The sequence below is a fragment of the Antennarius striatus genome, chromosome 9 (assembly GCF_040054535.1).
Source record: "Antennarius striatus isolate MH-2024 chromosome 9, ASM4005453v1, whole genome shotgun sequence".
In the NCBI taxonomy this organism is placed as follows: Eukaryota; Metazoa; Chordata; class Actinopteri; order Lophiiformes; family Antennariidae; genus Antennarius; species Antennarius striatus.
In genome coordinates, this window is record NC_090784.1 from 20,879,520 (window position 1) to 20,894,439 (window position 14,920).

Genomic DNA, 14,920 nt, shown 5'->3' on the forward strand with positions numbered 1-14,920 from the left:
TGCCTCAGTGAGGAGATCTTTATGCTAGAATAGTGATTACCTTTCAGTCCTCTCCACACTGACACTCAGCCAAAATACGTTACTGTAGCAGAAACAAGGTAGTGCACATTGTGCCACTGCTGGATAAATGATTTAATAATACTGCATTGATGTTAGAGATGCTCACTGCATGACGATCTATAACTTCCCTGCAACGCTGGCCGTCATTTGGGCTGCAATAAATCATCATTTCCATAATGGAGTAACAGAAACATCCACATGAAACCCTCAGTCATCAGTCCAAACGACCAAAACGACTCATCAAGCTTAAATGTACAGAATGTCAATGACTTCTTAAACTCTACCAATAGAGATATTTACTGGAAAATAATATGGATTTCTTTCTGAACACTAGAAATCACTCTGAGAACTCAAATCTGCACCAACGCCATCATTACTAATCAACTGCATTATTCCACGCTACCTGATATCGCCATGGTGATGTTGCCTTACTCATGACGAAGTAACGTCATATAATTTTAACATTCACAGAGAAATGAAATCCATTAAACGACTCTAGATCTGCATGATAGGCGTCGGTGTCACATCTCCACCCCTGTCTGCTACCATACCTTAACTCAGGTATATATTTTAATTTGTGATCTTCATCCAATTCTGGATCTAAATTTTGCACAGAAGTGGAACAGCTTTTGTTTTTCTTGTATTCTCATGATATTACATAAATGTTACAACTATATGGCTCCATTTATGGAACCAGCTGATCCAGATTCTGCATCTGTACTCAGATGAACCTCAAATATTTCTTAAACTCTTCCTCTGCTGAGGAGATCCGCCTCTACACAAAAGTTCCTCAGAATTCCCTGACATCTTTTTGGGACACCTTTCTGGGGACACGCAAACAAACGTGGGTGATCACACATCTTCTTCCAGGTCTCGTTGGCGGAGGTAAAAATGTGCTCTGCAGGTGAAACATCCAATAGACTATTTTCCCATGAACATATCTGTCAGGGGAGAAACAGGCCATTATCCTGAAGGATACCCAGTGTGCAAACCGCAGACACACAAATATACAGTACAATGCCCTCATTAAAATGGTTCAGCAACATGTTACACCCCTCATGTCTCCGTTGCATCATTTCCATGCAGCGCCACAGCTAATGCCTCCTCTGGATGTGGTGTTTGCCACTAAGGGGGTTGTTAACACTGTGCTGGCCGATGCCGGTGCATCCTGGCTGTGTTGGCTGCAGGCTTACGGAGCGAAACAGCACATAAAGTTCACGGCTGAATAATTGATGGTGCGTTGGATGGGTCACGCCGTGGCAGCGGGTGTGAGGAGGTGGAAGTGGAAGGCAAATGCCAGCACATGATCACTACATTCACCTCAGCCTGTGAGGGCTTGTTAGCAGCTGAAAAGCTCTCTGCTACACGGAGATATCCAGATAATGAGATTTGGGTAATGAGCCAGGGTTATATAATAGTCATATTCCATCGTATAACTACAGAGGGTTTTTAATTTGGACTGGTGAAATAATGGGCTTCTTCTCAATTACCGCAATAAGTAATTTTCAAAGAGAACTTTAACACCAACATTACACTGCAACTGGAAAATTGTGATCATAAACGAAATGAAAGCACTGTCAATAATTCAAAATAGCGAGCAGCTGAATTAAAAAAAAAAGTCTAAATGTCTTGTTGGCGTGGCACTGACTTTCGATTTTCTTCTTGGATAACATTTTTAAATCATTAATATCACCTAATCAATCAAATGAGACCAAACAATGTTGGTAGATGCTTCTGCAAATCATTTTGTACACACAAGTGTTGATTTAGTTTTATTGCGACCTCAAGGCACGACTCTGCGCTTCCACTTGTGGGTTGCATGTACTGTATTTGTGGGTCAGAGTTGCAGATATAGAAGCGGCGAAGGATCCGAGAGCTCCAGCACTGGTGCAAAAACTCCAGTTTCTGCCTCATCTACACAAACTACATCAACTACTTCCACCGTTCAGATGATGGTGAATTCAATTAGCCATGAGTGTTTCTGCTTGCCAAGTGTTTTGCGGATTTTTTTTTAAAGCAGCTTCTGTAACATTTTACAGACTTGGCTGAGGAGGAGAGGCTGAAATTAAATGATGTATGGATTCGCAGAGGTGGTAACAGAGCAGAGCAGCACACTGCTCATGTGGATTAGCCCTGTAAGCGCAGAGGTATTGATTTGCAGGTCAAAAAGCATCTGGATATCTAGATTAAGACTATTCTTGTTGAGATGGAAAGTTTCTCAAATGCCTAGGTTACTTGCGACTACTGCTCAAGCAGCATATAAATAAATGCAGTTGATCGTGCTTGTCCTCAGAGTGGAATCATTGTTTTTAGCAATAGCACCAGCTCAAGGGACGGAGATGGCGTTCTGTATGTAGGACACAATTCTTTGGTGCCAACTGGCTTCAAATTCTGCAAAGACACTCATAATCTGCAGAGAGTGAATACATCCGACTTTGATCCCCTCCGAGTTTTCCTTTTAGCGTCACAAGTGGGTTAAATTTTTTATTTAGTAAAAGCTGTTTAATGTATCGTTGTTATATTTGGTGCAGACATTTATTTACCCCTCAGGATAAACTATAAAACTACTTGTGATAATTTAAGATTTCCATCTATTGCAGGGGGGAAGGGGCTTTAAAAATAATAGCTAATTACACTTAAAAAAAAACAACCAACAACTTTGTTCCATCAAAAAGATTTGATGATTTAATTAAAATAATTACCTGTAATTTTTAATTTTGTAATTATATTACAAAAAACAATATAATTTGCCAGGATCATGTCATTTATAAGACAAGGCCATGGTGCTTCAGTAAATTTAAAGTCATTTTATATACAGTTCTCAATCAGTGTAAATTTCATGATATAATTTAGATTTACTTTCCCACTAATTTTTATCGTACACGATCAATAAAATACATACAAATTCCATATGTTATAGTCGATATTGTTCTCAACATGATTCCACTGCAAAGTTCAGGAAATGTCTTCAAATAAAAAAGTTCAAATGAGGATATTTAAAAACGTAACTCTAATATGGACTGACTTTTCCTTTTGCTTCCTGATATGGAAGGCCTTTAGCATCAATGTCAACATATTTAATCATGATTTGTAAAAAAAATGAAGTATACTTACTACTTACTACCTTTTGACAACGTTTTAGTATGAATGTGCATTAAATTATAACATCAGCTTTGAAAAATGACATTCATAAATCTCAAAGTCTCAAAGGACAAGCCCTTGAAATGTGTTTTCTAGTCATTTCACTTTTTTATCAAACTAAACAGAAAATGAAACCATTTTCATTTCACTCACTTTTTTGCCTGTGAAAACTTTTCACATTTTCTAAACTTATGCCAATTTAATATCCTACCTTGAAGAACATAAAAGCTGACCTGGCACCATCATCACATCAGTATGTCTTCATCTGTTATGATTAATACCCTGTCAGTTTCTGTAGCTGGTCAAATACTAATTCATCTAACACAGAACGTACTGAAGTTCATTTCTACCAAATGTCAACATGAGCATGAATGGAGTTAGCCTGCTGTTCACGTGACACGTGTGTGCAGCCTCACAGAGATGTTAGTGTAGCTCCAGCTCATAATTACCTCTGTACAATAACTTGAATTAGTATTTACACACAAACATGATGAAGCTTGATGTTTAACCCTGCATTGATGACATAACTGCTGCATTCGTGTATAGCAGCTACATCCGCTCTACAATACAACCACATATTAGCCATTGATTGTTCTGCACATTGATTAGCAGCCTGGGGCACAGGTCTCCATTACTCACGTTTGTCTTGAATATCTTCTGTGTACATGAAATGTGCTGCACAAACCCTGTTTGACCCACTATAACTGTCGCCGCCACACAACAGCACCAAAATAGCCATTATATAAAAGCCCTGCCTTGCGTATGTAAATAAAAACACAAGCTGACTCCAGATATTAAATGACTTCAAATTTAAATTCTGTGTTCTGAAATAACTTCAGCAGCGAAACCCTCTGTTCCTCCATTATGATGTAACGGTCCTGTGATGATCTGACCCCCATAATGTGACTCACTGAGCGTGAAAATCTACCCCTGGAATCCCATTCATGGGTTTATTAGAACTTGCATGGTTATTGATGAGGAGTTATATCCCTCTACTGGTAGTCTTTTTTAAACATCCTGCTAACAGACAGACCAACAAGCAAACCAAACCAACCAACCAAAAACAATTTAAGAGCAAACACAAACCTCAAGGCCGGCGCCGAGTCAGTCCAATATTGACTGAGCTTTTGAGTGAAGGAAAAAATGAGGTATTTTCAATCCAGATTGTACAGCCTCTGCAAAATCATAGAATCTTTGGGGTATTTACCAGCTCTGCAAGATATATAAGCTATACCAGCTTGTTTCATAACCAAATTGAGATAAGTTAGCTTCCGTGGGTTCCACTGTGATATCGTACCTCATGTTTGGGTCTTGCTTCATACTGAAAAATGGATTGACCTGCTTGTAGCTTAATTTAAGTCAATTATTCACTTAGCTGATATTTACCTATATATCTAATTTAGCAGAAGCTCCATGCATCCTCCAGCAGCGTACTGCTGACTCGGGTGTTTCTCTCCGTGAATGCGACAAACTTTCCAGGGAAAAGTGAAACGAGCCGTTTGATTTACAACCTTTATCAATAATGCAAACAGACATGTTTTCAGAGCGCTCCGTCTTCATTAGAGTCAGACTGGACAGAAATGTAAGGAAAACACAGACAGACGTACGATCGACACTGAATAATTGGCTGAGCGGGGATCTATTGAATAATGGATGCAAGGGTGGGAGTTATATGTCAATGGAAGCCCCCTTCCCAATACTGCATAATCACATTGCACAAGGTTTGCTAAAGTACAAAACAAGTACAAGTATACACTGCATCCATCAGATGGCTGAATTTAGTTCTTCCCATCTTCATAAAATGTTGGCCTGTTTGCAATACTAATGGCTGCAGATCAATCAGTGTGATTGATTTGATTTTTTTTCTTTGGTAATCTATTTGTAGCTACTTTTCTTTTATTCTTCTGGCTCATTTAAAAAAAAAGAAGGCTGATATTAACTAGTTTTCCAAAAAAAACCCCAAAACAACGTCATTTGAGGATGTTACCAGGAAGTTCTTATCATGATTTTTTAAATTTAATAATCAAAATAATCAACTTATTACCAGAGAAATGAACGGGCAATCAGAATGCATACTAAAATGAGAAAAATTACATCTCAATCTCCAAACTCTTTATTAAAAAAAAAAAAAAAGCAATTGGTCCGCCTTTAACGATGAGTAAGTTTGTTATTATCGATGAGCGTCTTTTACCGGAAGTAGGTTGTGATTAAATGGTTGCGTGTAGTCTTATTTATTAAACTGATCCATCAAGTATTGACCTTTTTGTGCTATGATAAAAAAAAAGGGAATATGATTCAAAACAACGGAACAGATCCACGCATCACATCCCTCACATGGATTTAAGACCAAGCACTATCAATCAATATTGATTCCTTTTCATACATCCAATGCTGACACACTGATTTTCTTTTTCATCAACCCATTCGTGCATTGACCAAAAGACTAAGGTTCGAACCAATCCCTGGCTTTTAAACATTTCACCCGTTTAAAGTTAATATATACTAATTGATACAGATGCATTGATCACTGATCGGTGATGGATGCGCGCGTTAGTCAGCAGCTGCAGTAAGTGGTGGGAGTTAAGGAGGCAAACGACACAAAATGAGCTTGTGTGTGACTCTTGTGGAATGGATGTAGTGTTTAACTTCAGCTCATCGTGTAACTCATTAGAAAATCTTTGAGGAGGATTTTGCCTAGAGCCCCCTCCCAACCTCTCATTCCTCTCTCTCCATCTCTCTCTCTTTCTCTCTCTCTCTCTCTCTCTCTCTCTCTCTCTCGCTCCCTCCCATACATTTCAGGCTCATCCTCGTTCACCCCCCCCCTTGTAGCTCTCTCTCTCTCACACACACACATACACACACACTCACACACACACACTCACACTCAACCAGCCGGTGCTGCAGTGGATCAGACGCAGAGCTCTGGCGCGACTGCTATTCCGCGTCAAATCGCTTCATCTATTGGAATACGGTTGCGTTAAAGCGGGGGTTTGGGCTGGTGGGGGGGTGTTGGAGGACGGAATCTGCCATTTCTGCTGCTTCAACCTTCTCCGCATCCTCCGGTCGTGGTTTTTTTTTTTAATTTTATTTTTTTTAGCTGCAGCTCCTGATCCACACTCGTTTGACCCGGTTGACGCGTTTCTGCGCGGACTCCCAGCGTCTGAATCGCGCCTCCCTTTCGCGTAAAAACCCCGTTGGGGACGCGCTATTCAATATTTACGATTGATCGCGGGCAGGAAGGCGACGCGTTAGTCTAGATCGTGTGCGTGGAAATTGCAAAGAAAATGAGTCGGACTGCAGGATTGACGTTTGACACTTGACTGATGAGCATCTGGAGGCGATCGGCGCCGCGTCTCCACGTGATCGCGGCTGATTGAACTGTGTTTGACTCCGTTCCAACACACCGATGTATATTTAACCATGCACCAGGCTAAATTCCACGCAGACTATTTTTATTATGCAATTTGCTAATCACTTGCATTGATTTCAATCGTGTCGTTCGGGTTGCCCAACAGGTACCCGCACGCACAACCCCCACCAAAAAAACAAAAAACCAAACAAACAAACAAAAAAAACGCCCGTAGGTGCCGGACACGTGTTGACTTGTTGACTTCAAATTTCCGTTGCCAATTTGAGCGCATAAACTTGGATTCCGTTGCAGCACCGGTGTAAAACTTAAGACTCAGCTCACCTTGAACCATGCCGGGAATTAGCAGGAGCCCTCCGCGGGTAAATGGCTCAGCCCGCGGGTGCGCGGTGCTCCTCCGGGCGTCTCTCATCGTCCTCCTTCTCCTCCTCTGGCCACGGCCGTCCTTAGGGAAGAAGAAGCTGTACATCGGAGCGCTGTTCCCCATGAGCGGAGGCTGGCCCGGGGGCCAGGCATGCATGCCCTCCGCGCAGATGGCGCTTGACCTGGTGAACAACAGGAGCGACATCCTGCCCGACTACGAACTGGAGCTCATCCACTACGACAGCCTGGTGAGTGCGTGGGGAGGAGGAGGTGGAGGTGCGCTCTTGTGCGTTGTGTGGTGTCAGTGTGATGACCTGCCTCTGAAATTATCACGAGGGGTAACTCACCCCGAGCGCACCGCGTCATTTCCACGCTCACCATCCATCACTGGTGAGGTTCACTGTGACGTGTCCTCCTGGTGTTTTTCTGACTTTATGGATCTTTTGTTTTTGTTTTGTTTTTTAAATTTATTTTTTATTTTTTTCATCCAGATTGATGTTTGATTTATTTCATTTTACTTCTTCATCATCACACCAGGACAGATTGCTTTCTTCCAAAGCACCTGGAAGTCAATTTCAAAGAATAGCTTTCGTGGAAGGTCACCCCGCTGATAACCAAACCATCAAGTCCTCTCTTTGCTTTACTGAGAGAGAGAGAGAGAGAGAGAGAAATAGGGGAGGGGGGGGAATTATATGCCAAATAGGTAGCTGATTTGCGCTAAATGAACAAACACACCTCCTGCTTGTTGCTCATCAATCATTAATCATGGTGGTATTTTAAAATGTCAGCATTATCAGCCGTCGTAAAGCCAATATCCGCCCCCCCCCCCCAGCTGCTTCCATTTCCCCCTCCCCGACCCAGATTACCACCCACCACAACGACTTTAATCAAAAAGCTCATTATTTATCATAGTTTTGTTTTTTTTAAATGCTTTGCGCCCTGTTGCTGCACGCCCTTAATTGTTATCCTGAAAGTTTCCCCTCCCAGACGGAACCATTTTTCTTCACAATAGAGCGAATGGAAACACATGAAAACAATTACTGGGTACCCCACCACCACCACCACCACCACCACCACCGTCTCCTCTCCTCTCCTGAGGGTCACCATCAATCACGCCGTGGGACGGATGCCCAGAGAGCGGCACCGAGCAGTGAACTGGACCGGGACTGGTTAGAAATGTGCTATGAGCTTTATTCTGATTGGTGTACATGGCTCTGCATTGGAATCCTGTTAAATAGAATAGCAGGGGGGAGAGAGAGAGAGACAGAGAGAGAGAGGGAGGGAGAGAAATGGAGGGAGAGTTGGCATGGCAACACAGCTACTCTTGAAGAAAACCACAGAAACAAATAAGGTTTCAGCTCTGTGAAAATATGTGTGCGAATTCATCTGCTGGATCTATGCGGAGTCGATAGCATTTCGCATTCTGTTATGCACACACCTTGTTCTTTGCAATCTAATGCTAAACAGATCAAATGTGTGTGTGTGTGTGTGTGTGTGTGTGTGTGTGTGTGTGTGTGTGTGTGTGATACTAGTGTAGTGAAGCAGGCATCTGCAGATGTAGCTGCCATAAACATAAAAATAAAGCGATGGCATCAACAGATTTTCTTTCAAGAGGGATTGGTGGGGGGAAAACGTCGCTCCTCGTGCTTCAGGAGCCTGCTGACGCCTCCGGCTGGAGAAATAGATGCAGATCCGTTTGAATAGGACTCAAAGAGGAGGGGGGTGGGGGTGGGGGGGGTAGAACATTGTGTGAGTGACGCTGGTTAATTCCTTGAATAAGTCAAGGAGGGATTTATTGCTGCTGATCTGGGGCTGTTGAACGACTTCTCTTTACCTTCTGATTGCAAACATTTTTCACCTGGCTGGAATAGTAATGAGGATATTACTCTGTGAGGGGCAGGGGGGTAATTATAAGAAGGGGATTCATTAGCTATCACGCTACCTCCCAGATATTCATCCTCACTCTCCATTTGTATTCGGCCAAAGAACAGATCTCCAACTCTTTGTTTGACTGCGAGATTAAGACGAGGGCGTAACTGGACCTTTGTTTGTTCGCATCTCCACATCGAGGGTTGGGGGAGCGTAATTACCCCCTCAGTCTCTCTTGATCTGAATTTATCGCCACGAAAAACTTTTATTCTCCTCCTTAGGGCGTGAGGCCGGTAGGCTGTTCGATACCAGGAACGCATTAAAAGCTGGCAAACAAGTGCTGCAACGCGTCCACAAACACACGGGCTAGTTTGTGACCATTAGGCTCAAGCGTATCAAGCGACCTCCGTTTGTTCAACATCATGCAGTATTCATGAGTCTCAACACTTAATCTCAGCCTGTCTTTCTAATGGATGCAGATACCCTGTGGTAGCAGAACAGCTTGTTTCTCTGGCTATTCTGGTGACAGTATCAGACTATTTACAGCCTACTGATGTCTATGCACACACACATGGACACACGCACACAGATTGTGCACACGCACACACACTTCTCCATGCAGGCCGTTGCCATGGATATATCAAAGCCGAGACTGCAAACTTTGATCAATTATTAACACCGACGGAGCGAGACAGTGGAGATGCAGAGAAATGGTGAAACAAGGTGCTTCCCTCACTTCCGCTCCTTTTTATTTTAATTGGCGGCCGTGACACAATTTTTTCATCTGCTGTGACACCACCAGGATTCATCCCTGGTATCTATACATGTCCACTGACATAACATTGTGGGGTGTCAGGCGTAATTAGGAGGAAATTAGGAGATGTAACTGAGCGTGCTTTAAGATTCCAGGCATCTCTGAAGTCTGTATATCTCATCCCCTCTTCGCACCCTTTTCATACTGTTCAATCTGGAGTTTAATTAGAGGGTGTATTATGACGAGACACTATCTTCCCTGCCTTGGGAACCTCTGGTGTCTTTTAAAGGTTCTCTCAAAGGCTACATCGGCATATTAATGTCAATCCTGATATTGGCTCTGGGAATTTCATCACCAGCGACCACGACAGCGATGATGGCTGATGTGTCATGAATGTGTAGTTGCACGATCGCATTTTACAACTGTGTGCACGCTGCCTGTGCATTTGTGTGTGTGTGTGTTGATAGATGTAGTTTTGTGTGTCAGTGCAATCAGAGGCCATCAACCCAGGCTCTCTCATGAGCCAAGAGAGCCCGAAATCAAAGTGGAAATGGCGATGACCCCAGAGGGTTGTAGTAGACAGACCTCTAAGAATAGCAGCAGTGATTCCTCAGCCTTTATTGCATACCTGCCAACACCCCTGTTTTCTCTATTTCTTTTTCATAAGGGAGAAGCTATGCTTTTTCACCTCTCGCTGCGCCGCCTTTCATTTCTCATGCTTAAAGAAATAAATAAAAGAAGGTTGCTTCATGTTGCAGAACATTCAAGCTGTTGCTTTTTCTCAGCTGTTGGTTCTCAAAGGTTCTGATTGGGAACTGAGTTGTTGGAGCGTCCCGTTCTAAAATCTTACCATTGTGTCTAATTTTGACCCCTTGAATACGAAAATCTGTGGGAGACTTAATGTTATACAGCAATTATTTTAAGGCTTTTAAGGGTATTTAGCACTAGTGATTGGATTCGACATTGAGTCACCACACAAACAAATAGTCTCATTAATGCCTGCTATTATAGTTTTTCAGTTCTTATCCCTCCCCCAAGCTAGATCTGTCTGTTTTTTCATGACGCTTGGCTCGAACTCATCAAAAACACACAAGAGCTGTGCCTTGTGGTATTTAATGATGTTTATAAAAAACATTTTTTTCTTCTTTTGCATCTGTGCAGAGCTTAACTTTTAAACCTGTTTTATCTTCAACTCATTTTTCATGCATAACAGCCATGTAGTAGAGTGGTGCCTTTCTATTACCTTTTTTTTTTGCCCTCCCATGGCAACATCTTATTCTGTTCTTATGCAAAGAGAGAAAATTGCTTTTTATGTGCATCTTGTAAACCGTGTATTCTTTCAAATTGTACATGTAAACCAGTAATGATGCCAAATGCATCTGAAGTTTTCATCAACCTGATATAGATATTTATCTCTCACTGGCTGATAATAGGAAAGAGCTTCATGTTGATGCATGTTCCATTAAAATGGAAGCTCTCCAGCTGAGCCTGCTATCAGCTGTGTTTTTTGAGTTTGTCCTTCCGCACTGTTGTCGGTTTTGTCCAAATTAGAAAAAAAAAAAAAAAAATCGAAAAACATGCTGAAATATTTATGGTTGACTGCAAGACAATATGCAGGAAAATAAAACACAAACAAGCTGTTGAAAACACGCAACCTGCAGAAGGTCAGAGTCAAATTTCTAATTCATACATTAATAATATGGAAAAAGATTTGAGCGCAAGACTATTTAAAAGCTGTGTTATGAAGGGTAATTTGAAGTTGATAAGTTGGTGATTAATTTACACCCATCAGAATATAGTTAACCATGTTAACACCAGACAGCTGACAGGCCTCCTCTCAACATGATAAGGGAGTATTTTAAAAATATCTTGTTTGTCAGTCTGTGTCTCCTCAACACCAAGATAAGGCAGCCATCTGTTTTATGAGAAATAAGACAATGGAGTGATTTTGCGTTAAGAACAGCAGAGAGGAGGATCTGTGAAGTCAGGTGGTGCGACAATTGATGGGAAGGCTGGCCTTTTTCTTAGGTGACATCAATAACATGAAGCTGCTTTCCAAGTCAATACTAATGCTTTTAAACCCAGTGAATTGGAAACGGTCATCAGTGCATGGAAACCCAGTGAGTAATTTTTCAAGCATGTGCTCCAAAAGTGTAATTATTTAAAGTAGGACAACGTTTCCATGCCATCGAATAATGAGATTTGTGCTTTGTTTAAGAGTCAGCGACTTCAACGATGTAGAAGACGGCTTTCCTAGTGTTCCCGCTGCCATCCTGCTGTTTGTGGCAGTGGGCGAAATTACACCGTTACGCATCACACTGTTGTACAACGGCTATTTTTGGTGTTTGGACTCTAGTGATGAATTTGGGAGCCAAGGTTTTAAAGTTGTGCCACCTCACTGGACTGCCAGACAACACTGAAGGCAGACACATTTGCAGAGATTCAATTGCTTTTTATTGTAGATAAAACATCAATTACCAACCTTTGAGGTTATCAGATCTGACGTTTGCTATATTTCTGATTATCATTATTTATGGGGGTTTTTTTTTCTGGTTGAGTTAATTTAAAATGAGCTACTTTGGCTTTAGACTCATTTCACTTCTACATTTCGCAAGTGACGCCATTGGGTGTTTTAAAAATGAATGCAGACTGGAGTACAGGGAGAAATCATGACTCCAAGCTACAACCAAATGATCCTCAAGACGGATCATTTTCGTCGTCCTTCACCTAGCCAGACACAAACTGTTTGTAAGCTATCAGACTCTTGTAAGCTTGGAAATCTTCTCATCTATAAGCACTTTGCTTAATGACTAAATAATTAATGATGTCATGATGCGATATCAGGAAGAACGGTCATGCCTTCAGACTCTTTTCTCTATCTCTCTGGGATATGTGTTCTGACCAGATTTATCTTGCGTCTGGAGACATCAGCTAAAGTCATCTAAACCTTTTTCTCCTGATAATGAATTTTATCACAAGAGGAAAATTAGGAACAAAATGCACACTATTGACTCAGCTTAGACTCGGCTCAGGCATTCAGTAAGGAAAAGCGCTTCCATGTAAGGGTTAAAACAGATGAGGAGTCCAAAACAGGTAACAAAATCCTCAAGGAGAAGACAAGAGTTTGAGTCCTAAATCGAGCGAACAACTAGCACAACGGGGAATGCTGAAACACAAGGCGCAGTACAACCACAAGCTATCACCTATGGGGAGGGACACGGACTAAATACTCAGTTAGGAGGGAAAGTGAGACACGAGCGATGGCAATCAGGGCAGGGCAGGCAATCACAGCGGAGGGAAAACACACAGGAGAAAGGAAGTCTGAGCGACGAGGAAAACCAGGGAACAAAGTGACAGAATCAGAATCAGATTTCCTGACCTGCTCTAATGTGAACACGCTCAAGAATGGGACTTCTGTTTTTACACTGTACTAAAGGTATTCATGCAGGAACAGAAATATGTACACGTTGTTAAATAATACAGGATTACCGCGTATACCTAATCTGCGTATATGCACTGAATGCACTGTGCTGTGATTGGTGGATGTATATGTGGGATGCAGGAACGTCAAACCAGGTTCTAGATGAGTAGAGGACGTTTTGCATTGGTATATAAAATTGTGGTGTTAGGAAGGATAAAAAAAACTAAAGATGGAAACTAATCTAGGAAACTAAAACCCACACCATGATTATCAGTCAAATCGGGGTTCCCAGCCTCCTTGAGAAACCACTGAATCGGTTGCAGGACACGCGACAGATGACCTTGATTTCACCACAGCCTGTCATTATCACCTTGAAAAAAAGGTACTAATCTGGCACAGTGATAATAAGAAAATCAATCATGACCAATGAAGATAGACCGAGATGTCAGGGTAGAGATTTACTTCATGCTTCGTAGGGGTTGTTTTTTTTTAAAGCATGTAAATATGTTGACTCTCTTCTGTGGTATGATTCCGTTATAATCCAGAGTTCATTTAAAAAGCGACGCTCTATCAGAAGGTCCACTATTCCGTATCTTCCTGGGTCTTGAGTGGCGATTACCTCTTTCCCCATGGAGAGTCAATTCAGCCGTTCAGTCAAACATCCCAATTAGGAGCCATATTGTTCGTCACCATCATCGGTCCTCGGGGTGATTGTTTGTGACACTCATCTGGAGTGTGTGTGTGTGTCTCTCTCTGTGTGTGTGTGCGTTTTTGAATATTTATTTGTGTTTTTGTGTTTGTAAGTCGTATCTCCTCTTCTGTGCTGAATCATTAGACGTGTCAGGCCAGTTTATCTGTGACTCTGATGAACAGCGTGGCGACGACGGCCTATCAGTAATCTGGCTGACAGAGCTGTGATTGATCGTTCCAGCCACCCTGTCGCCACCTAAACATGCCGCAAACGACTTTATTGTAGTGTTGTAATGACTTGTGATGGCATCTGTTTTGGTCATCGCGCTCACGTTTGTTTGTTTTCTTCCTGTCTTTCGGTTTTTATGCATCGGTTGGTGCAAAACGTGTCGTGTTTTGATGATCCATACCGGCTGTGTTCGCATCTTTTTTCTTTTTTCCTCTTCTTGTCTTTTCTTTTCACATTTGCATTTGCTTTTTTGCTGCATCTTGCTATTTTTGTGCCATTTTCTTTACTTTATCTTGACCTTGTCTGTTTTGTTCTTTCCATTCCGCTTACTTGTCCTTTTCTTTCTCCTTCTTGTCTTTTCTTTTCACATTTGCATTGGCCTTTTTGTCGCTCCCTACTGCTTCTGTGTCATTTCCCCTTACTTTATCTACTCTCTTTTTTCATGCCCGTCTTACACCCTTCATTGCTTATTTGTTTCTTCCCTTTTCTCACACTCTGTACTCATTCCATCTGTCTCCTTCGCCCTTATCTTTCTCATTTTTCTCTTTCTGACTCATTTCTCTCTTCCCCGTTTCTCCCTCCGTAGATCACCTCAAATCATTTCTCTTCCTTATTGATCCACACACCATCTGCTCAACTGCCCGTTCATTTAGCACTGTCATTTTGTCTTTCAGTGTGACCCAGGAGAAGCTACCAAGCTGCTGTATGACCTTCTATACACTGAGCCCATAAAGATCGTCCTGATGCCCGGCTGCAGCGGCGTCTCCACGCTGGTGGCTGAAGCCGCTCGCATGTGGAACCTCATAGTGGTGGGTATCTTTTACCGTTTCAGCAGACGTTCACGCTTTCAAGACATTTTTTTGTTCATGCCCAGTTATTTTCCCCCCCAGAGGTTTTCAAAGAGTCTTTGTCAAATTTGAAACATGGACATGATACACATATTTTTAGATGCAGCGTGACTCACACTTCCCGAGGATATTCTTACATTACATCTCCAATGTCGCAAACAAGCATCCGTAATTCAGT

General features: G+C 42.0%; 1 protein-coding gene across 3 annotated transcripts in view; it reads left to right on the forward strand.

Annotated features, from left to right (window-relative positions):
* The window catches only part of gabbr1a (gamma-aminobutyric acid (GABA) B receptor, 1a), a 66,106-nt gene that overhangs the window by 13,572 nt on the left and 37,614 nt on the right, over positions 1-14,920 (forward strand). For all 3 annotated transcript variants that reach the window (XR_011037109.1, XM_068324434.1, XM_068324433.1), the window contains exons 7-8: positions 7,019-7,179; positions 14,569-14,703. Coding sequence is in view for 2 of the 3 variants with exons in the window: in XM_068324434.1 (XP_068180535.1) it covers positions 7,019-7,179; positions 14,569-14,703 (296 nt within the window). In the remaining variant the exon portion in view is untranslated. The remainder of the gene's footprint in view (positions 1-7,018; positions 7,180-14,568; positions 14,704-14,920) is intronic.